Raw genomic sequence first — 24,736 nt, 5'->3', positions numbered from 1 at the left:
ATACTAGTGCGCTTTGTAGAAAAGCACACTAGTATTACCGTCTTATGTACCGTCTAACTCGCCGGTAGAATTTTAGGAAAGATCTGAGAATTCCTCTTGTATCAAGGTGGTGTCTCAGGCAGCCAAAAGTAAACTTGTTCTTTTCACCTTTCCGGAGTGTCTTCAGTTTCAATACATATAAAACGAAGTAATGCTCTTGCACTCTAAAATAATAATAATGATAAAGCTAGACCCCCAACCGCTCGTTCCAGTATAATGTATTGTCTTTAAAAAGAAAAGAAACTGCGTCGGCCGGGAATCGAACCCGGGCCACCCGCGTGGCAGGCGAGTATTCTACCACTGAACCACCGACGCCTATGAGCTACTGCTTCTGATGCTTTCCTGGGATAGCGTGGCGACAGCTGCCCATTGCACGGCTGAATGTAGGTCACTGCGCCCAGCGATCTCCTGCTGGAGAAAAACCTGCTTCAGCGTTGGTCGCTTGGCGACACTGCGGGAACAAAGGCTTCCTCGGTCACCCGCAACGCAGTTTTATGGATCGTTCAAAAAAAAAAAAATAATAATAGAGCTCTGTTGTCGTGTAGCCGGACCACACATGCAAGACAACGGATATTATGTATTTATCCGTCTACGTCGAAGGCCTACAACATTTCGTTCGGTGTGACGCAGGATCAGCAAAACGCCGCTTTATAAAGGCAGTTTTTCTTTGTTTGCCGATTTATATAAAAAGGATGCTGCAAGTATAGCACGGGAGTTTGGCAAAGTAGCGCCAGTCAGAGAACGTCTGTTGTATGCAATAAATCAATGCATAACGGTTGACTACACAATACCTGCAAGTAGAAAATCGACTCGTACGTTATTTCCCGAGCACAATTAGCCCTTTCTTTATGGAATAGCCCGCTATAATAAGTCGACTGCACGATTTTCTTAAATTTTTGGTAATAGGTATATACGGTATAGTAATAAGAGCAGCGCATGCGTGATGTGGAGGTGCGTGTCCTCGTGCGGCATGTTATCTTCTCGTGCAATTTCAGTTTTCTTTCTTATTAACTCGAAGCATTTTTGCCTTTTTCGCGTTTGATGCGGCTCCTGGGGGCTGTTAGGTAGGTCGACATATCGGCAGGTATATTTGTAGATATGTATACAAAGCGTATACGGAAGTACCAGCGAAGTGGTTTACATAACTCTTGTGTGCTGACCAAGTATGATCACCACTGTTCAACGTAACAACAAAAGAAAAAAAGGATAGCTTCTAATATAGAAGCCAAACACACGATGTCGGCTCAGAGATATCTCCAAACCACGCACACCGATTTATTAACAGTAGATACGGTTAAGTATATTTCGCGAATTCTTTGATTTACTTTATATTCTTTGACTTGGCTATTCTATATGTATCACTGGGGTGTGACCGTTCTTGGTCGATCCACAATTATTAGAACGTCCACTGTGACGCGAGTGGTACAGAATCCCGAAATGTTGCGTGATACGTGTCGTACAATAATCTGTTTATTTTTTCACTCACTCACTCACTCACTCACTCACTCACTCACTCACTCACTCACTCACTTTCTCACTCACTCACTCACTCACTCACTCACTCACTCACTCACTCACTCACTCACTCACTCACTCACTCACTCACTCACTCACTCACTCACTCACTCACTCACTCACTCACTGATTAATTTTTAAAATTTTTTAATAGCACCTTACAGCCCTGTGGGGACGCATTGAGTAAGGGGGGCAATATTTAAGTGCGTGTCTAATATACACTAAATGTGTAACATATACCGAAAAGAAAAAAAAATCACCTATGGGGGTTCTATGTGCAAAAACCACAATCTGATTACGAGGCACGCCGTAGTGAGGGACTCCGGAATGATCTTGACCACCTGGGGCTATTTAATGTGCACCTAAATCAAAGTACACGTGTGTTTTCGCATTTTGCAGCCATCAATATCGAAAAGAAGCAGCAATAAAAAGAGAATTCCTAAATATAGGCAACGGTGGTCAAGATTAAACCTTTATCACCGACAAATGTTGGTAAGTACACTAAATACCTTCTATCTACCCCTGTATATAATGAAAGAAAACTCCAACATAATACAATATAGAGGTTGCATCTTTGAAGATGGAAAAAGTACTTGAAACATAGAACAAAAAAAAGACAGCAAGGGAACACGGCATATGTAATCAATGACAAAAAAAGATCACCGGATTTGCAATAAAGGCACGTGAGACAAAGAACACTACATCTTCACGCTTTATCAGCAAAATAAAGCGTGAATGGTGCAGGGCTTCGCGGAATGTGTCACACTTCGACTTTCATGCTATGCCGTCCGGGAGTGAATTCCACAACTGGACAGCACGTGGAATTGCAGAGTGATCGAATGCACGACTTCATCCGTAAATGATTGAAATGATTGAAACTGAAATGATGGCGAAGCCTGTGTGACGTGGAGCAGGGTCGTTTCAGGCCCGCTAGTGTTGCTCGAGTGGAATAAATGAAACTCTTAAACAGTGATGGTCACGTGCCTTCGTGAACATCGTTGCTTCGACAAGCATCATACACCGCCTTTGATCACCTTCTACGTAAAATCCACATTCATTTGTCATGACAATAAGCTTTCAATTCAGAAGCAGGGAGCGTGTATGGATTCGTGTTTGCCACCCATACTTAGCGAAATTTTGCTTCCATGCTATGATAGGGGCTTACTCGCTCACCTACAGCTGACAACCGTAAGAATATTCCGCTTTGTTGGCGACTTTTTAGTATTTTATTCAGTTGATCCTTGTGACGCGGAGTTAACTTCCAAGACAAATATTGATGCCTACAATGGGATAAGGAAGGATTTTGCATTAACTACGGAAGAGCCCACACCAATGACCGTTAAATGTTTTTAGACACTGAAATTGTTTTTAAACCTCATCACGTTTGTTGGAGCTACTCGCCTCGCTCAAAAAAAGGGTTTCTCCTGTTTTCGTCGGCGCACTCCAAACTCGTGAAACGAGGCATCGCTGAGGCTGGTTTGCAAGCTTCTCTCAAGCGTTCGTGAGAGCATTCTGTTGAAGAGAGCTTTTCAGCACAAGTCAACGGACTAACATCAGCAGGATACCCGACCAGCGTATAGTGCAGTGTTGCTAGTGGCCTTGTAAAAGGTAAAGAGCGCCGGAAAACAAACTACGCAGTCACCGCCTTCTAGATCTATGCTTGCCATCATTCTTTATGTACACCGTGCTTCCCACAACATTAAGAACTTGCGGCCAAGGCAGGAGTGAGGGTGGTGGGCAATGCCTCTAATAAACAGAGCGGATTGTGCCAAATAGTCCACATGGTGGATACAGTCGCGCGCAAAAGTTGCTATAAGAATCAGTTTGGCGGCTTCGTTGACTCTACAACGCATGTCGTGTATAAAATCCCGCTCGATTGTAAACGTTGCTTTATCGGGCAAGTGGGGAGGTGCATCGCCTACGTGAGCGTGCTGCTTCACTAAAAGGACACCCGCGCAGCCATCTGGCTGCCCACTGTAAGACGTGTGGTTGCACCCCGATCTTTAAGAAGTGCGAAATAATTGCCAGATATAGTGAAAAGCGCGCGCGGGAAATCTTTGAGGGATTTCGCATATTCACAAGAGGCGACGCGTGCGTCAGTTCTGTGTCCCTCACGGTCTGAACAAAAGAACTGGATTATATCCGTGGCTGACGCTTATCCTTCTTTTTCTGTTCTTTACGTCACATTCAATGATGTCCTTATATGCTGCTTCTGCAAATAAAGCATTTGGTATTTAGTCCGTGCTTTGTCCTGTGCTCTTTACTCTCTGGTCCTGTGTTGCGTTGTTCCTGTTTTATTTTAAAGAGTGAAACCGGGGAGCCACCGGTATTTGCTGTATGCATCTTGCCGAAAATATGGAATTATTCTTGTCACTTTTACAAACGATTAAAATTATATAGATAAGCAGTTGGTTGCTGTCTGTGCTTAAAGGGGCCCTGAACCGCCCCTGAGGCTTGGTGAAATTACGTAGTCCGCGGGTAGCATAAGCTGCTGTGAACATCTCAGCCAAGTTTTGCTGTCGTACACGCTGCGTGGAGCGCGCAAGCGGATCGCGAAGTCACCTTTCTCTCAAACGCTCTCGTTTCAACAGAAGCATATCTCCTCACTCTCTTCTGGCCGCTATATTTCGTCATCAGATGCTTTGTTTCGTCATTTCCTTAGACGGCTGCTATTGGCTGATAGATGACAAGCAGCGGTCGGCTTCATGGCGTAGATACCGCGGCCGCCACGAGGTGCCGCCACGAGTCCGCTGGCTAAGCGCACTGCCGCTCGCCGAGGACAACGGCACGTGGCTTATGTTTAGCGCGTCGTAACCATCAAAGGCGGAAGTCCTCGCGTCTACGTTGACATCCAAAAGGAAATTTGAACTGTGAGCGCCGGTAACGTTTAGAAGGCGGAGCGTTATGGGCACGCCCCACTGCGTCGTAGCCTTCGCAGTACAATGCATTGAAGAAAGAACGAGAGCTTTGTGGAATTCGTGTTTGATGGCCAATATCTTCGCTTCTGTTGAACGCGTTGAAGTCCTTTTTTTGCGACAACGTCTTTTTGAAAAAGCCTGTTGTAATATGAAGTGCCTTTCTTCACTTCAATGAAAAGTGGTTCAGGGCCCCTTTAATCTAGTGCGCTTTGTATAAAGGCGCATATGTACCGTCTAACTCATGGATATAATTTTTGGAAAGATCTGTGAGAATTCCTTTTTATTGAAAGTGGTGCCTCAGGCAGCCAAAGTTAAACTTTTTCTTTTTACCTTTCCGGAGTGTATTCAGTTTCAATACATATAAGGCGAAGTAATGTTCTTGTGCTTACAAAAAATTATGATAAAGCTAGACACTGAAGCGGTCGTTCCGGTAAAACGTATTGTGTTTGAAAAGAAAAACTGCGTCGGCCGGGAATCGAACCCGGGCCACCCGCGTGGCAGGCGAGTATTCTACCACTGAACCACCGACGCCTAGGAGCGACTGCTGCAGATGGTTTCCTGGGATAGCGTGGATATATCTGCCGATTGCCCAGCTCAATCTAGGTCGCTGAGCCGGGGTAAAACCCCTCCATACAAGTTTCCGCCGGCCAGGTTAAGTACCGCCAACCTGCCCTCCTCCTCCACGCCCCTCTCCCCCTCATCCCCTTAGCTTCCGGCGTCAAGCGGAACTTACGTAGCTGCAGCTTCCGGTTCCGAGTGGAAGTGACACTTTGTTTTTTAGCGTTGTTTACTTTCGCGACGCTGGAGAGGCTTTAATTGCACGAGCTGCGATTGAAACTGTGAATGCGATTACATCCAAGCAGCACCGCCTACTGTAACCAGCGATCTGCTCGTGTTCCCTGCTTCGCGGCAACCTGCGACGGGTTGTGGCACGCGCGACAACGTACAGTGTAATGTAGTGCCTGGGCGTTTGGAGACCACTGCCGTTTTTCGTGCATTTGGACAACAGCGACCGCGAACTACTACTTCAGCGGAATACAACAGCTTGCCCCTTCGCATTCTTCTTAAGGTGACTGCCACAGCTCTGCTAAGCACGCGCGAGCGTCTCACCATCGTCTAACAGCAGTCAAAGCAGAAATTTCCGCAGCGCAACTACAGGAAGTGGAAACGCCGGAACCGGAAATTTTTAAACCGGAAATCCCAGAACCGTAAATACCGGAACCGGATTTGGTGTGAGTGGAAAAGGCGTCGCATAACAAAGGCTGTCGCAACTTAAGAAAGCGGCGGTGGCGCGTAGATGCAGGGGCTTTAAGCCGGGGGGCGCTTGTGCAAGAAAACTTGCTTCAGCGTTGGCCGCGGGGCGACACTGCAGGAACAAAGGCTTCTCGGCCACCCGCAACGCAGCTTGATAGATGGTTCCAAAAATAATAAAGCTGTTTGTTTACTTAAAGAAAATAACGCACTTTCTGCATACGAGATACAGATTCGAATTCTTTTAGATATCCCTTGAAAGCTCATACTTCTCATCAGTTGAAGATAACGACAAATTATGTCAAAATGCGCCCTTTCTTACCTGGTAAACAAATTTTAAAAGGAAATCCTTTGGATCCGTATTGAAGAAAAACGTTGATATCACATCTCGCAAATGGTAGACGGCCTTTCACAATTGAATAATGATCACAATGGCTTTTTTATACGGGTTTAAAAAAGCGAAATAACGGAATCAGGAATGGTGTAGGATGAAGAGAGTTGCTCGCAAGTTAGGTGACGAGCTCTTATACAAGTACTCACCGGTGGATATTTTTATTCTTCTAAAAGAATTCACAAAGACAGAGAAGTTGCAGTTTCAGCCAAAAGGCGAAGAATCGATTGCGATAGCACATTAATGGACAGCTACACGAAGTAAGTGTAGTAGTTTTACCGACCATATAAACTTCTGAACATAGGCATAATAACTGTATCGTATGCATGATGGGCAGCCTGCGCAGTGCCGGCTCAAAACTGTAGCTGATACGCATGGTTAACTGAAGGACTTCTTGACCTCTTTTTCTGCTTTCGGTATAAATGCCCGCTGCTCAATAAAGCTGGGTCTTTCCCCCTTGATATTTGGTGCACCATGACTACGATACATGGCGTCAGAAGTGGTCAACATTGACGCCTACTACTCGGAACATCTGCACGGACTGAAGAAACAAATCGCGAAATGAATTTACTACAATTACCGGATGCACTTCACCTCGAAGGGGACATCGCAAGCAAAGAATTGGCAGCTATTCAAGCAGAGGTTAGAACTATACCTGACGGCGACAGAAACAGCAGGAAAGCCTCGACCTGAGTCGACGAAAACTATGCTATTGATGACTACCGCAGGTAAAGGAGCCATTGAGGTAACACCTTCTCCGAAGACGAAAACAGCAGCCACTACGCGACAGTAGGCGAAAATTTTGACGACTACTGCAAGGCCCAAAACAATTATGTATACGAGCGCTATAGTTATTCAAGAGGCGAGCGCAGGCACCAGGCGAGCCATTCGAGCACTTTTTTGCGGGATTTGAGGACTCAAGCGAGGCTCTGTAACATTGCAGGGTTACTCGAATCAATAGCCAGGCACCAAATGTTTTTGGTACAAATGACCACAAAATACGGGAGAAGTTACTGAGATGACAAGCTGACTCTCGAGATGGCAGAATACATCTGCAAGGCTGCCGTAGCAACATCACTAAGGAATGTGGGAACTAGACCATAAGCAAGTGGACTCGGTTCAAAAGAAGCGCTTCGCTCCTAGTAGAGAGCGGTAGGCCTACAAGTGCCGAAAGCGCGCACCGCGGAAATGTCCTCCATTTGGGCGCGCATGTCAGAATGCCAGCAATGAAACCACTTTGCCATCTGTTGTAAAGCAAACGAACAAATTGGTGAGCTCGCTGCATGGTGCCGAAGAGGGTTTCGATATATCGAACTTCGCTGTGAGGAGCATATGGTCAAGGAACGCGATTGGCTTGTTCAATCAAAAGTTGGCCACTCCTCAGTTCACCTTAAGGTGGACACCGGTTCCCAGGCCAACATATTCCCGCTCAGTGTCTTCAAAAAGATGCAGCCAAAGCCATGATTCAAGCCCAGTTGAACAATTTTGCGGTCCTTCGGAGGGAGCAAAATTCAGCATATTGGCACCGTCGCTTCAGAAGTGGAGCTAAATGGTCGCAACGCTGTCCTGCAATTTTTCATCGTGCGGGAAGGACAAGCAATACTAGGTCTTCAAGCGTGCGCTCAACGCGTTCGGCTTCTTTCTCATGTAGTACACAGCGTGTCGCAAGACGCAGCAGAAAGAGTAGTTGATAAATTCCGTCATTTATTCGGTGGCACGGGTTGCGTGGAGCGTCGCTACCGTATGGTTCTCTGCGGTGACGTCATGCCGATCGTACGGCCAGCGTGACGGGTGCCCCTAGCGCTTCGGGAGCCACTGCTTGAAGAAAGACGTGTATTTTGCCGCAAGTGAAAACACACACACAAGGAAGACGCATAGAAGACAACACGAGTGGGCATGCGTCTTCCTTGTGTGTGCTTTAACTTGCGGCAAAAAACATGTCTTTTAGCAAGCACCAGCTAGGCCAACCAGCAGTTCTGTTACTACTTGAGGAGCTGCAGCGCATGGAACAAGGCGGGATCATTGTAAGAGGGACAGAGCCCACAGACTGTGTAAGCCTTCTTGTAACTGTGAGCAAAAAGGATGGACGGCTTATATAGGTGTCGTGGACCCGAAAAAGTTTAATGATTGTGTCAAAAGGGAGCCCTACCAGATGCCGACACGAGAAGACATGGAGGCGGAACTAGCCGGAGCAACGATATTTCACTCGCCTCGATGCAAACGCGGGCTTCCACCAGAGACCGTTGAACGAGGCAACCTCAAACATCTGCACATTTGCAACGACTTTTGGGCAGTACCGTTTCCTCCGACTACCTTTCGGAATTTCATCAGCGCTAGAAGTTTTTTCAAAAGGTTCGAAGTTAAATCATGGAGGGTCTTCCTGGAGTGAGGGCTTACGTCGATGACATATTAGTCTGGGGCATGTCGAGGAAAGAGCACGATGAGCGACAAAGATTGGCGCTATAAGCAGTGGTGCGAGAGGGGTTGACTTTCAACGAGGCCAAGTGCACATACGGGCCGAGAAAGATAGAATTCCTAGGCAACGTAATCAGCAATGAGGGTGCACGGCAGAGTTCCTCCCTGATACAACGCATGATGCAAATGCCAGAGCCGAAGGACAAGCAATCAGTGCAAAGAATGCTAGGGGTGGCAAACTACTTCAATAAATTTTTGCCATCGTTGGCGCACAGGACAGCACTGATACGAAGTTTACTGGAGCAAGGCACAATGTTTAAGTGGAGGGCAAACCAGGCCAAAAAGCGGGACGGGCTATACGAATGCATGAGCAAACGGTCACTACTATCGCTTTTTGATCTTGTGAAGAAACTAAGATGTGGTGCAATGTATCGCAAAACGGCTTGAGTGTTGCTTTACTATGTAGTGTCACGATAACGAGCGGAAGCCGGTGGCTTACGCATCTAAAGCTATTACGGAAACCAAGCAGGGATATTCGCAGATAGAAAAAGAAGCGATGGGTATTGTGCATGGCTGCGAAAGATTCAATCATTTCACATATGGGCGCAAGGTGGAGACTGATCACCGACCTGTGATTGCGATATCCCAGAAAGCAATTGGTGGTATGCCACCTAGGCTGCAACGCTTCTTTCTGCGACTGCTCGGTTATGAGATCGGAATTGTTTTTGTACCCGCCGTGGTTGCTCAGTGGCTATGGTGTTGGGCTGCTGAGCACGAGGTCGCGGGGTCGAATCCCGGCCACGGCGGCCGCATTTCTATGGGGGCGAAATGCGAAAACACCCGTGTACTTAGATTTAGGTACACTTAAAGATCCCCAGGTGGTAGAGATTTCCGGAGTCCTCCACTACGGCGTGCCTCATAATCAGAAAGTGGTTTTTGGACGTTAAACCCCATAATTTATTTGTTCCAGGAAAAAATTATCTTCATGGCCGACATGCTGTCTCGGGCTTCATTCAACTACGAGGAGGCTGACACCGACACTGAAGATGCAGAACTACACGCAGCGAGTGTGGTGTCGCCTCGCGTAAGCCACAGAACTTGAACGCGAATGGTCGCCGAGACAAGTAAAGATGAATGCTTCAACAGTGTGCTCAAAAGTCTGGGCAGAGGCGAAAAGGTCGAAGGGCAGCTGAAACCGTTTTCTGGCGAGCTCTCGCAAGTCCTGGAAGTTCTGTTAAAAGGATGCAAGGTTGTGATTCCAGTCAGCATGAAGCGCGCAATACTGTACAAAATTCACCAAGGCTACTTGGGTATAACTAAATGCCATAGCCCGAGAAGTGATCTTCAGGCCAGGTATGATTCGTACAGAAATGCGCAGTGTGCAGGAAATACTCGTACAGCCAGCCACGTGAGCCGCTGAAGATGCGCTCAGTGCCTGAGCAACTGTGGCACCGAGTTGACACTGACCTTTTCTACTACGGCGGCAGACCTTATCTCTGTCGTTCTGTCGAAAGTTCCAGAGGTGGAACTACTTAAAGATACACCGACTAGCACCGTTATTCAAGCAACTATCGCTATCTTCGCGCGATACGCCATACCAATGAAGGTGTGTTCGGACAACGAACCCCCTTTCTCAAGCAACCAGTATGACGCATATTGAAGGAAATACGATTTTCGCTACATCATCTCTAGCCCTAGATACCCACAGTGACATGGCCTAGCGGAGAAGGGGTGAAGGTGGTCAAACGGATATTAAAGAAAACCGCTGAAATTAATCAAGATTTGTGGCTCGGTATGCTTGCTTGTCCGGAGGTCAAGCAAGCATGATTGATTCCGCCATTGGAATCTGAACCTGGCAACGTTTAACGTTAGAACGCTATCTAGTGAGGCGAGTCTAGCAGTGTTATTGGAGGAATTAGAGGGTAGTAAATGGGATATAATAGGGCTCAGTGAGGTTAGGAGGACACAAGAAGCATATACAGTGCTAAAAAGCGGTCATGTACTGTGTTACCGGGGCTTAGCGGAGAGACGAGAACTAGGAGTCGGATTCCTGATTAATAAGGAAATAGCTGGTAACATAAAGGAATTCTATAGCATTAACGAGAGGGTGGCAGGTCTTGTTGTGAAACTTAGTAAGAGGTACAAATTGAAGGTGGTACAAGTCTATGCCCCTACATGCAGTCATGATGACCAGGAATCGAAAGCTTTTATGAAGACGTGGAATCGGCGATGGGTAAAGTCAAAACAAAATACACTATACTGATGGGCGACTTCAATGCCAGGGTAGGCAAGAAGCCGGCTAGAGACAAGTCAGCGGGGGAATATGGCATAGGCTCTAGGAATAGCAGAGGAGAATTATTAGTAGAGTTTGCAGAACAGAATAATATGCGGATAATGAACACCTTTTTCCGCAAGCGGGTTAGTCGAAAGTGAACGTGGAGGAGCCCGAATGGTGAGACTAGAAATGAAATCGACTTCATACTCTGCGCGAACCCTGGCATCATACAAGATGTAGACGTGCTCGGCAAGGTACGCTGCAGTGACCATAGGATGGTAAGAACTCGAATTAGCCTAGACTTGAGGAGGGAACGGAAGAAACTGGTACAAAAGAAGCCAATCAATGAGTTAGCGGTAAGAGGGAAACTAGAGGAATTCCGGATCGAGCTACAGAACAGGTATTCGGCTTTAACTCAGGAAGAGGACCTTAGTGTTGAAGCAATGAACGACTATCTCATGGGCATCATTAAGGAGTGCGCAATAGAAGTCGGTGGTAACGCCGTTAGATAGGAAACCAGTAAGCTATCGCAGGAGACGAAAGATCTGATCAAGAAACGCCAATGTATGAAAACCTCGAACCCTACAGCTAGAATAGAACTGGCAGAACTTTCTAAGTTAATCAACAAGCGTAAGACAGCGGACATCAGGAACTATAATATGGATAGAATTGAACAGGCTCTCAGGAATGGAGGAAGCCTAAAAACAGTGAAGAAGAAACTAGGAATAGGCAAGAATCAGATGTGTGCGTTAAGAGACAAAGCCGGCAATATCGTTACTAATATGGATGAGATAGTTCAAGTGGCTGAGGAGTTCTATAGAGATTTATACAGTACCAGTGGCACCCACGACGATAGTGGAAGAGAGAATAGCCAGAGGAATTCGAAATCCCACAGGTAACGCCAGAAGAAGTAAAGAAAGCCTTAGGAGCTATGCAAAGGGGGAAGGCAGCTGGGGAGGATCAGGTGACAGCAGATTTGTTGAAGGATGGTGGTCAGATTGTTCTAGAGAAACTGGCCACCCTGTATACGCAATGCCTCATAACGTCGAGCGTACCGGAATCTTGGAAGAACGCTAACATAATCCTAATCCATAAGAAAGGGGACGCCAAAGACTTGAAAAATTATAGACGGATCAGCTTACTGTCCGTTGCCTACAAAGTATTTACTAAGGTAATCGCAAATAGAATCAGGAACACCTTAGACTTCTGTAAACCAAAGGACCAGGCAGGATTCCGTAAAGGCTACTCAACAATAGACCATACTCACACTATCAATCAAGTGATAGAGAAATGTGCAGAATATAACCAACCCTTATATATAGCTTTCATTGATTACGAGAAAGCGTTTGATTCAGTCGAAACCTCAGCAGTCATGGAGGCATTACGGAATCAGGGTGTAGATGAGCCATATGTAAAGATACTGGAAGATATCTATAGCGGCTCCACAGCCACCGTAGTCCTCCACAAAGAAAGCAACAAAATCCCTATAAAGAAAGGCGTCAGACAGGGAGATACGATATCTCCAATGCTATTCACAGCATGTTTACAGGAGGTATTCAGAGGCCTGGAGTGGAAAGAATTGGGGATAAAAGTTGATGGAGAATACCTTAGCAACTTGCGATTCGCTGATGATATTGCCTTGCTTAGTAACTCAGGAGACCAATTGCAATGCATGCTCACTGACCTGGAGAGGCAAAGCAGAAGGGTGGGTCTGAAAATTAATCTGCAGAAAACTAAAGTATTGTTTAACAGTCTCGGAAGAGAACAGCAGTTTACGATAGGTAGCGAAGCACTGGAAGTGGTAAGGGAATACACCTACTTAGGGCAGGTAGTGACCACGGATCCGGATCATGAGACTGAAATAACCAGAAGAATAAGAATGGGCTGGGGTGCGTTTGGCAGGCATTCTCAAATCATGAACAGCAGGTTGCCACTATCCCTCAAAAGGAAAGTGTATAACAGCTGTGTGTTACCAGTACTCACATATGGGGCAGAAACCTGGAGGCTTACGAAAAGGGTTCTGCTGAAATTGAGGACGACGCAACGAGCTATGGAAAGAAGAATGGTGGGTGTGACGTTAAGGGATAAGAAAAGAGCAGATTGGGTGAGGCAACAAACGCGGGTAAACGACATCTTAGTTGAAATCAAGAAAAAGAAATGGGCATGGGCCGGACATGTAATGAGGAGGGAAGATAACCGATGGTCACTAAGGGTTACGGACTGGATTCCAAGGGAAGGGATGCGTAGCAGGGGGCGGCAGAAAGTTAGGTGGGTGGATGACATTAAGACGTTTGCAGGGACAACATGGCCACAATTAGTACATGACCGGGGTAGTTGGAGAAGTATGGGAGAGGCCTTTGCCCTGCAGTGGGCGTAACTAGGCTGATGATCATGATGATGATGCTTGCTTACAAGTCATCCTCTTTGGAAGGTGCTGCATCAACGGCATCGATCCTTCAGGCCAGTAAGCTACGAACAACGCTTCCAAACATTCAGGATCGCCCTGGTTTACACATTGTCAAGCATCGCCAGACAAGGATCAACACAAAATCATTGCCACCTCTGAGCCAAGGTGATGTTGTGCGCGTGAAATATAAAAACATGGTGTCACCGCGCACAAGCAAACATGTAATCTCAATCGATGACCGCGGAAACTCGCTGTCGAAACGCTGGAGTAAAGAAGCGAGGCAGCAGCAGCGCGCGAATTCGCCTTCGCGCTTCATCAGGGGTCAACGCGAACTAAGGCGGGGACAAATTAAATTAATTAAATTCTGGAATTTTACGTGCCGAATCCACGATATGATTATGAGACTCCGTAGTAGACTCTGGGTTCATTTCGACCACCTAGGGTTCTTTAACGTGCACAAAATGCACGGTACAGGGATGTTCTTACACGTCTACCCCCCCCCCCCCCCCCCGGCGAGATGCGGCCGCCGCGGCCAGGATTCGATCCTGCAACCTTCGGTTTAGCTGCGGAACACCAAGGCTACTAGGCCACTACCGGGCGGGTCTAAGCCGCGAAAACATAACGTGGGGTGGATTCTGTCCCCGTCGGAGATGACTTTGAAGATATAGAGGCCCGGGTGGGCGCGTGCGGAGTCCTGGCCGACCGGAGTAGAACGCAGCCCACCCTTCAGCCCCCCCCCCCCCCGAGACCTAGCGCGCGGCGGAAGACGGCGCGCTTCATCCCCGCTTTCCTCCGTTGCGTGCGCGATATGGAGCCGCAATCGCCGTCTCACCCCAGCACGCTTTCATTCGAACATAGAGCATTCGGCTCGAGGCGACGATTTCATCGCCCTCGGACTTTATGCGGAACCTCTCTGTGACTCCGACGCATAGCGCGTAGTTGCTATCGCGATAAAATAAGAAGACACGTTTCTGCTGGAGCCCGCTTTTTATTTTGTTCCCCAGAATTTATTTAACAATGAAAGTAAAAATATATAGGGAGATAAAAGCAGCATGTACACGAGCACGATTTTGAAGAAGTCAGTTGGTATTGTATGTCTTAAAAAAGGTACCTCGTTGATGTATAGATCATCATATGCGTTTCTAGCACTTCTCAGTCCTACGTAGACCAGCTGCCCTTTCGTGCTTGTCGTCCTGTTTTGCTGATTCGCACTAGGCACTCTTTCGACAACATCATAATAGGAATATGAACAAGGCCAAGGTAGTACCCCTACTTTTTTAACATAACATAGTCCAGTAATGCAGAGCCACGTCAGCGCTGCGCACTCGCGCCCTAGCCATCGTTTAATTACCGTCGTTTAATGAATAAGACTCGCAGGAAATGCTAAACGACGCACCACTTTAATAATGTAAACGCTTCTACAAAAAAAAAAAGCAACGAACTCTAGTTCCCGCAAGGCCGACAGGCTCCGAATATATTATATATGCCGGTTATAACGTATACATTATGTTCTGGTCATGCATATCTCATAATCATTTGAAATTGCACTACTAATATCATGTCCCTTGATCCATGGTTTAAACAAAGTGAGCAGTGTGCATTATTTTTGCAGCGCCTGCTCAATACTGCTTCTACTGTAGAAACTTTTAATTTTCACCTTCATGCTTTTTCATCTCGAAAGCCAAGCGAATTTTTCATAGTACAAACAGAGCATGCATGTTTCTATAGTTGCCCTCAGATGGTTAAGTACTACCACCGGTGTCATCATCATCAGTCTATATTTACGCACACTGCAGAACGAAGGCATCTCACAGCGATCTCCAATTACCTCCGTCTTGCGCCAGCCGACCCAAAGCAATGCCTGCAATTTTTATCGCCTCGTCGCACCAACTAATTCGCCACCGTCTTAGACTGCGCCTCACTTTCCTTGGGGCCTATTGTGCAACTCTAATAGACGATCGGTTGTCAACCCAACGCCTTACATGGCCTGTCCAGCTCCCTTTCGTCCTCTTAATGTTAGGAGATCTGCCATCCCCATTTGATCTGCGAACCACCATCGCTGTCTTCCTGTCTCTTAAAGCTACATCTAAAATTTTTGCCCGGGCCCAGGGGCTCGTGGCTGCCTAACAACAAGGTCATCCGTCAATACCTTGTTTTCAAATAAAGTCTTTACTCACTCACTCACTTCGTTCCATCGCTCGTTACACGGTCAACTTGCTCTCGAGCTTCTTTGTTAACCTCCAAGTTTCTGCCCCATATGTTAGCACCAGTACAATGCAATGATTGTACATAACTTCTTAAGGATAGCGGTAAGCTTCCGGCCATGTCTTAGTAATTTTTGCCGTTATGCACCGCAACTATATTTTCTTTCTCTCCTACTGGCATGGTTAGAGGCTGTGGCGTTGTCAAACTCACGCCGAAATGGGTCTATTAAAAGTTGCTGATAAAAGAATTCGTCTGACAATAGGTTTAAAATGGCCCGATGATAATTAGCTTGAAGCTACCCATCGTTTTAGCTAACGAACTGGGGAGCAGACCCGAGGTCTATAACGGCACACATTTTTTTATTCCACCTATCCAGTTTATGTAGAACAGCTTAGTACCATGTAATACCAGAAGCATGGTGTGTCTCCATTTGTAGAATTAACCACGGAGAGCAGATGATGAAACGAAAGCTGCCACATCTACTGAACTGTTCTGCGATGATTGATGTGTGCATATAAAAGGTTCAAAATATGCATCGCGTCTCTTTTTTCTCCAGCAGAAATATGTGTAAATTTTTAAGGTAGCGGGTACTGTTTTCTCACTCTTTACATGTATCTATCACACGCGCATTTTCACAGTCATGACAGTGCTGTGCATTTTAATGCAACATTTATTGTCATTAATCTGCACAGTGCGTTCTTTTCACGCAGTTAAACTTTCCTTGCTTGTGGCCTTGACAAAGTTGAATTTCGATGGCACTTGATTTGTTTGTGTGTATGCCTGCTGTTTACTTTTTCCTTTCGGAATGGCGATATATTGGTAATTAGCGCGCACAGTGAAGTGAGACTGCTTTAGTTGGTCTCGAATGTTCAAATTTATTGCTTTTCAACTCTTGTTTTATCCTAGCTTCTTTGTGTGTGCGCTACAACTTGCTTTCCTGAACGTAAAGATGCGACGCGCGATGCTGTCTGTTGTTGTATGTTGCCTTTGCGACATGCCGTGTTTCTTTTGGGGAGCACAAAACTAGTCAAGCTGTTAATTCAGCTTCTTTCCAGGCCTTTTCCATCGCATCGAAGGAAATAAATATCTTATTAATCTTACAGCCTGACGGCAAAAGCTAGCGAGAGCTAAGGTCGTTCTTATTCGATGTATAATATGCTTTCGACTAAGAAAATGGTTGGGGAATGCAGGGAAGTGCGAATACACACTAGAGTGGAGGCGGGTCGACGTAGTAGCTAAGCGCGTTACATTTCGTTAGCACATGCTGTGAGACCTGTGCGTTTGAGTGCCGCTGAATCGTAGAAAACGCGCAGCAAGCGCTGGATCCTTGCTTGTTGTCCGCCCACCGTGTCGAACCTGTCGTATTGATTGCTAATCCCAGTGGGGTTTTAATTTTCTTTCTTGTTATTCATTCAGCGTCGTCCCTAATTTTTTTTTTTTTTGCGTTTCGAGAGGGCAAGCTTGCCAAAACAGGTGGTGCCGTGATAGTTACGTACCAGTGAGGGGCTGGGGCGTGCTTCTTCCTGCTGCTGCGGCGGCGTGCCGTCCACGGAAGTACTGCGCTGCGGTTCCGTCGGGCCTTCCTGCTTGACGTCGCTCGCGACCGATCCAGCGGCATCTTGAGGGATTTGCACCGTCTGCGCGAGTTCGCTGTCACCTGCTCGTAAAATGATGATAAAGACGATGACGATGTAAGTGGCCTCTTCTACACGGGGCGCTGACGCATGCCCACCAAGCTCTTAAAGGTTTTCTATCGCACTAAAATCTCTAAGTATATTTGTGATTGTAACCGACGTTATTTATGTAGAAGGTTCGCTTAATTGCGCGTGGTCCCTTATTGTGCGCCACCATTCTTCCACTGGTGTCTCACTAGAGAAAATGTCTGTTTTATTTATTTATTTATTTATTTATTTATTTATTTTTGTATTTATACAAGTGTCTGCAGCGCCACAGAGACATTATTGCAAATGTGGACATTCGTAGCGAAAAGGAAAACATAAGCGAAAATTGAGCTGATTCGAAAAAGCAGGCAGCAGGGTATAAACTCAACATATAAAAAAAGCTATAAATATAAGAAAAAGCGCAACAACAGAATCACAGTCGCATTCACATTATTGAAAAGAAAAAAAGATCGTTTATATCACGACGCGCAATGATGCGCGCTTACGACATGTTAGACGATAAAAACGACTGGAAGTCAGAGCACGTTTTACAATGAACAATATTCTTGGTAAGCTTATTCCAGTGCGTCGAAGTAATCGAAAAAAAATGATTTGCGGAAAACATCAGTGTGACAGCATGCTTCAAGAAGTTTAAGCTCGTGACCACATTGCAAACAAATGAAATGGCGCGGAAAAATGTACATGTTTTTGTTTATTCCTGTGAGGTCAGAGTAGATTCGGAAAGAAAGAGTTCTAATTTCATAGCGAAGCGGCATTTTGCGTGTTTGCGAGCCAAGGTTTTCTTTAAATAATATAATACTGATGTGGAAGTTGTAATTTCCACAACCAAACCTGGCAGCGCGGTTTTGAATGCGCTCAAGTTTGTCTGCAAGGTAATTGAGGGCAAAGGGTCCCAAGTCACGTAGGCGTACTCGAGTATTGCGCCAACATTTGTGTTGTAAAGCTGCTGTTTCGCACTTTTGTGGAGTTCATGAAAATTACGTGTAATCAGATTGAGCATTCCTGATGACCTTATGGTGGGATATCCTATATGTCTGTGCCAGGTCAAATTTTCTAAGTAGACCAGCTCATAACTATAACGTTCAACTCGTTCAAGAGGCCGCCCATCGAAATTATAAACGGATCTCACAGAGATGCGTTTACGGGTGGGAGAAATGAGCTGATACTTTGCACTGGTTAAAGACATGTTCGACCTGGAGCATCAATCTTGAATTCTATTTAAATTACTCTGTGGGCAGCTAACATCATGGTAATTTTGAATATCTTTATAAATTACGCAGTCATCTGCATACAATCGCACTTTGCACTGAAGTCCTTGGACAATATACTTAGTCTAAACCAAAACCAACGGCCCCAAAACAGATCGTTCCGTTACGATGTCTTCTCTTTCCCAAACAGATCATGTCTGCCATTCTCACCCTAAAAACCTTAAGCCTTGGTCGAGTAAACTTCTTCCACTATACTCGCTGGATGGATAATCTGACATTATAACAAATTATGCCCAGTGGTGTCTGCCAGAGTGTCGGGGTGAGAAAAAAAAGAAACCTGTTCGGTTAGGATTCGGGTTCGGCGCTCTTCGATTTCTTTCCGGTTCAGTTCTGGTTCGGTGAAATCTATATAACGGTTCGCGAACCAGTTCGCATTACTGAACCGGTTCGCAAACAGTTTCGGTGCAGTTCATTTTAGCCTGCATTCAGTGAAGTCATAGCGCTGGATTGACAGAGACATGAAAGCCTACAGTACGTGCGCTTATGCAACGAACCAACTAGCCCAAAAATCGGCACTCCTGGATTTCAGACTGCCCCTTGGTGATATGCTGCATAGTACTATGTACTTGTCCGTATTGTGAAGGCGCATGCATGTTTCAGCAAGAGGAGGCAGAAATGTACGAATGAATCAAATATGGGGGAATGTTCATGCACATCATAAAGACAGAGGTAGTTAATGAAAATCCCCGCAACGGTGTAAGGTCGGCGTAGCTTCCACTCTCGTTACTCTGACAGCAGCAGAGTCAGTTATTTTCGTTTTTCTCTAGTTTTTTTTTTTCTACAAGACTGGTGGTGAGTGAGCTGTGGCAAGAGGCCTATGGCGTCGAAGACAGCCCGAATTCACAGCGTATTACAGAAATCACGACTTCAAACTTCTAGTCTACAGCAAAGAAATGAACCGCCATTTGACATCTCGTTCAGTTCGCTGCCTTTTTGAGAAGCTAGTAAGGACGCTGATGCTTTTGAACGATGAACAAGAGCTGTTTCTGCTGAACCGTATGCATCGATCTTTCTTGCGCATCTGCGCACGTGTATAATCTTGCATTGGCGAAAGCAGCAGAAAAATGTCAACAGCACGAACACTGCGACCCACGAATATATTATACAAGTCGAAGACACTTGCATTCTGTAACACACTGTACTGTTGGTGGTGAAAATAAACTTCAGCTTCAACTTCAACTTCAACTTCTTCTTCTAAGCCAAGCACCAAACATACGTCAAACCATGGCACATAACAAAAGCACATTTCGCATGCCCTTTAGAGCCGCGGTTACCGTACTCTGAGAAGGTAACGGCCTTCATTAGTGACCGCCGTGTTACGGTTACAACATGTCATGCACGCAGCTGAACTCGTTGATATCCTTCCTCGTGGACGTCGTCCTTTCCTCTGTGCGTGTTTCTCTGTGTTTATCTAAGTTATATGTTTTTAGTAACAAGTTGATTTGATGGCCGAATTGGAGCCTCATAGAATTGTTGGTTTTGCGGAGTCCCTAAAACAACTTCTCGGCGGCGGAATACAATTGCATGGCGGACTTCAGAACTGAAAGCGTCTCTGCAGAAGTGACCGCAGTTACCAGCACACATTCACCGTCTATCTATTCTCGCACAGAAGGCAACCTGTGAGCCGTAACAGACTGCTAGTACGGCACGCCGATTGAAGTAGTAGTTCGAAGAATCGTGCAGCCTATTGAGCACCCACTCTCGCCTTATATGCTTGAACCGTTTCGTATTGAAACACTAACCGTCATGATCTTTTAAGCATGAAATGAATTCAGCTCACGTTGTCAGCAGCCATGAAGTGACCTCGAGCCAAAAGCCAGAGCCGTTATCAAGGCACTCAAGCGAGAATATCCGGGCAAGTTGCGAGAGCAAAACGAGATCATCCGGGCAACCAGTCAAAACCGCATTACATACGCTAGTTTTACTTCCAAAACAAGTTGCAAAAAATATTGCTTCCGCGATCTTCCAAATGTTTGTCCACTACATCGCTCAAGCTGTAACTTCTAGCACACTGAATATTTTTTAGTGATTTCCGATAGCGACGTTCAAAAGGCAGATACAAGGCACTGTATATTTGATAGTCATCTCTTGGCGCTGTGCCTTTTTCAACGCCAGCGGTCCGTGACGGCCGCGGCACGTCCAGCGTGCCGGTAGCGCCGGTAGCGTCGGGCAGCGCCCAGGCCAGTGCAGCGCGGATGGCTGTTTGACTGAGACGAGACTTGCAATGAGGTTCTGTCCGGTTCTGTCCGCAATGGGCTGCTTTCTTCCCACTTTCAATAGCGCAATTTACTGCTAACATTGAGAGGAAGTTCATTTCCACCGAGCCGTCAGGATAACGAGCGAGGTCGACATTTTTTCTCTTTATTTGGACTATGGTGTATTTGCATGATGGTGTATTTGCATGATGGTGGACTATGGTGTATTTGCACAGTATGACGTGGTGCGGTGTGGTGTGGTGGAGTGGGCCGTTGCGAACATGCGCTACATCCATTTTAATGTTGTGGCTAGTATCATCTCCAACCAATCTGCTTTGCCGGTGGCCATTTGATGCCCACATCTACTCTCGATTACGGGACAGCCAGGATTTTTGCTGTTCGGACTCAGGCATGTTCCAAAAATATCGGTTCGGGTTTACGTTCAGTTGCGTCCAAATTTCAGTTCGGGTACGGTTTTCGGTTCGACCTCGCGTTTGGTTCGGCAGTCTGGTTTGTCCGCCACTTTCACATTCGATGCACTAGTCGTTTGCGTCTTAACGTTTTCATATAACTGCGTGTTCTGAGACGCCATGTTACTCTTCGAAGAGTAGTGAAGGGGGGCTACACAATGCGTGCCTCCATCATGAGCACAGCTCTTTGTACTGTGCAGCCATAGCGAAAAGAACAATTATTGTTCCGTGAACGGAAGCAAAAGTGCGAACCAGCTTTGTGCGTGAAAATAAATTCAATGACTCATCTTATAATGTCTGGTAACCTCTGTCCCCTAAAAGTTCACGAACTTTACACGACACCCAATACTTGAATGTAGATGCAGTTTCTTTCGACATCTATCGCCACGTTTTGCGCATTCTACATCCCAAATTACTGCATACCCAGAAGCTTGTGACATTGATGGCCGCCGAGATTTCAGATGCGCGAAACGTTTTAAGAGCCCGCGCGCGCCACATCATATGGGAGGGCATGGGCAAGTCGTTTATAGTTCTCATGTACAGCGACAACGTATCGTAAATTCGAATGTGTTGCATTCGCCTGCATAGCAATGCACTCGGAAATTTCAATGTCTCCTGTGTGCAAACCAGTTGCTTATTTCCCGCCCTCAGTTCACGATTCCCCTGGCAACTAATTTTGCGTCTGTAGCTCGAGGTTCGTCCCGATATGCTGCCTTGATGCATTGCCTTGGGCAAGCTTCAATGACACACTTGTGGTATTGCGGTCGCTTGAGGCAATTTTTATTAGTTTCAAAATTCAGCTTTAGCTGTCGATGTTTTTACATGAAGGCAACGAGACTGGGAATCCTCAGGTAAAGCATTTGATCTTTTACTGAAGACGGCTCCCTTATTTGCGTATTGATGACTGTAGCGGCTAGTGGGACTTCAACAGAAATACTTTTGTGGAGCTTCTTTTTTCGTTTCTAGGGAAAAAGGTGGGCCATTCGGCTTCTACTTTGCAAACGTGTGCTTACATGGACTTGGTAATTACTTATTAGGTTCCCAACTTTATGCTCGGGTTTGCTATACTTTTGAGCTTTGAGTAAGAATGCAGTGAAATTATCCCGCCGTCGGTATAGGGCGAAGACTGCGCTTTTTCATGTGTTAATAAAGGTCTATCATGAAACATCGTGAAGCAGCGCGAAATAGAGATATTGCGTACGCAACATAGAACGCCCTCTACGGACAAGTCTACTGCGCCACTCAAGGCAGTACGCAAATAAGCCTTCTTATGAGGGTCGTCCTTATGTGCTTAACTTTTTATTCTTAACTTGGCAATGGGCTTCTTTCTTCTCACTTTAAATAGCGTAATTTACTGCTTACATCGAGAGGAAGTTCATCTCCACCGAGCCGTCACGATAACGAACGAGGACGACACTTTCTTTTTCTTTATTTGGACTATGGTGTATTTGCCGCGGCGTTCCAAGGTTGTAACCAACCGTAAGATGATAGTATTCAGAGGACACCCAAGGGGGATCATTGGCGCAAATGACGAACATACCGTGGGCCTCGCCGCCGTCGACAGCGGCAGCGGAGGGCACGCGGGCGGACGTGCTGGTCCCTTCCTCCGAGGCGTCGGCCGCGGGCGTGGCGCCGGCGTCGGAGACGCTGTCGCTGCCGGACTCTCGCGACGACGTCCGAGCAGCTCGGCGAGCGTCCGCCGCCAGCGACGGGCTCTGGGCACCCTGAGCGCGGCGACGGCGCTTTCGCGCCTTGCACGAGCCACGGTTCCGTCGGGAAGCGCGTTTCGACGCGTCTGCAGACGTCGACGGAGGTTCGGGACCCCACGGTACCGCGGCCGTGTTCCGAGACTCTCCGAGCGAGGCCTCCAGGGCGCCGTCGTTGGCCAGCGTCGTGTCGTCGCTCATGGAGGCAAGTGCGTTTTCTCAGAGCGGGAGTACGGAGGCGCGTCCGAGAGAAACAGCTCTTCTTCTTCTGCGCAAGGTTTCGAAGCACGTGCCGACCTGATGAACATGGTACCTTAAGCAGTGGCACAGAGCCAGTGTGGCGGCGATGAAAGTGCTTAATTGGTGGCTGTTTATGTCTTTCGCAATGAATGAATGAATCAATCAATCAATAATTTACCGTTCATTTGTTTACCGCGCACAGGAACAACCATAAGGTGTCAGTGCTGGCGCAAGTGTACATTAAACCCGAAAACCAGAGACGACAACAATAAATAAAGGTACCAGAAAATGTAAATAAAAAAACGCAATGAATAAAAATAACGCATTATAAAACAAGAGCTGACGTACAGCAAAAGGCAAGGCAAATGCAAAAGAAAAAGGCGAAAGACCATTGAACAGTGCGTGAAACAATGAGACAACAACGCAAAGCAAGAAAAAGAACAACTAGAGTTACTTATAGTGACATGAGAAATATTGACATCATAATAATAAGGCTTAGAAAGACTCAGTTTTCTGTGGACGATTGAGTGTTGGTTATGACAGGCAGGAACATCGAAAAGTTTATGTTCTTTGTTAATCTTTCGCGGCATATGCAAATTGATACAACTCAAGCGTTCCGGGCAGGTGATACAGGTGATTACATGGGCGGCGAAGTAAGGGAAATGTCAGTAATTTAGCAGTGCTAGAACAAGGATCGGTGTCGGTGGGAGCAAAGCGGTGGTGATATAAGATGATAAACTTTTTCGGTAAGCGTTCTAAAATGACCCTGTTGGATCTAGAAATGCCATTCCAGAGGACGGACACGTATTCGAGTTGAGGAAAGCAGATTGTTATGTGCAACTTGCGAAAATGTGTAGAAGCATTGAATTCCCTCTACAGCACGCGAACAGGGGCCCTATAACGTAAACTGATTCCAATATGTTGTTATTCCAATCTCCTGATGTCAAATTTGCGTAACCGCTGACGCAAGCATCGGGCGCTTACCCGCAGAGTTGTCTGAACAGACCAATCAAACGCTCTCCTCGTTCGTAGGAGATCACTTCTGTTTGCTTGAAAACCAATAACGTTGCCTACACTGAGCAGCTTGTCTTATCTAATTGACTGACAAGAGGCGAGGAACAGCCTCAAGTGGAGAGGGGTTCAACGCGGACGAGCCCCTGCACTGAAAGTTTATAACCGGATGAAGAGAGTGGTGCCGGCGTCTTCGATAGGCCCGCTTCCCCTTACTTAGCTGGCGGTGGCTGGTCGAAAATCGCGGCGGCATGCAACAGAAGCTTAAGAATGAAGCTAAAACGGAGCCTCAGTAAAGAAGAGTTGGCTGAACGAGGTCGCAAACGTGCCGAAAGTACTCGAAAACATTGCACGGCCACGCAAAAGGTTTTCTCATAGGCAAATAAACCCATGAGCTCCGGCAGGTGCGAGTATCCAATACCTGAGCGATCGGCGGCAGCCATTCTTTATTCCTTTCGGAACGGGGAAGCCTGCGGCTATTGAACATTCAGTTTTGTTCGGCATCTTAATGTATCTTTAACGTGTACACGTCACCTTGACGCGATGAGTTTTTGCGGCTTTGAGACGTCGCGTGACAGGCAGGTGAAGTGGGTGCAACCCTAAACCTTTTGACCAATAGCCCAGGTCTTATGGTGAAAGGCGTCGAATCAGAAATAAATATCTTTATTCAGTTCGGCCCAATCATGCATAATCAAAGTGTACACGTCATATGAGATGCGGAGCTATGGTGATTTTCGTGACGTCGCGT

The 24,736-nt window shown here is 46.4% G+C and overlaps 1 protein-coding gene and 2 non-coding genes across 3 annotated transcripts in view; all 3 read right to left on the bottom strand.

The window, feature by feature from the left end:
* Positions 1-22,989, bottom strand: part of LOC142568676 (uncharacterized) — a 120,218-nt gene extending 97,229 nt beyond the window's left edge. The window contains exons 1-2 of the mRNA XM_075678529.1: positions 22,572-22,989; positions 16,913-17,073 (exon numbers count right to left, since the gene is read on the bottom strand). Coding sequence (XP_075534644.1) covers positions 16,913-17,073; positions 22,572-22,938 — 528 coding nt within the window. The 5' untranslated portion in view covers positions 22,939-22,989. The remainder of the gene's footprint in view (positions 1-16,912; positions 17,074-22,571) is intronic.
* TRNAG-GCC (transfer RNA glycine (anticodon GCC)) lies at positions 284-354 on the bottom strand. The gene has a single exon. It is a non-coding gene; the product is annotated as a tRNA-Gly (tRNA).
* TRNAG-GCC (transfer RNA glycine (anticodon GCC)) lies at positions 4,933-5,003 on the bottom strand. The gene has a single exon. It is a non-coding gene; the product is annotated as a tRNA-Gly (tRNA).
* Positions 22,990-24,736: the final 1,747 nt, after the last annotated feature.

This window comes from Dermacentor variabilis, unplaced genomic scaffold (genome assembly GCF_050947875.1).
Source record: "Dermacentor variabilis isolate Ectoservices unplaced genomic scaffold, ASM5094787v1 scaffold_29, whole genome shotgun sequence".
Taxonomy (NCBI): domain Eukaryota; kingdom Metazoa; phylum Arthropoda; class Arachnida; order Ixodida; family Ixodidae; genus Dermacentor; species Dermacentor variabilis.
Note: the sequence above shows the minus strand (reverse complement) of the source record. Positions and strands in the feature narration are given on the sequence as shown.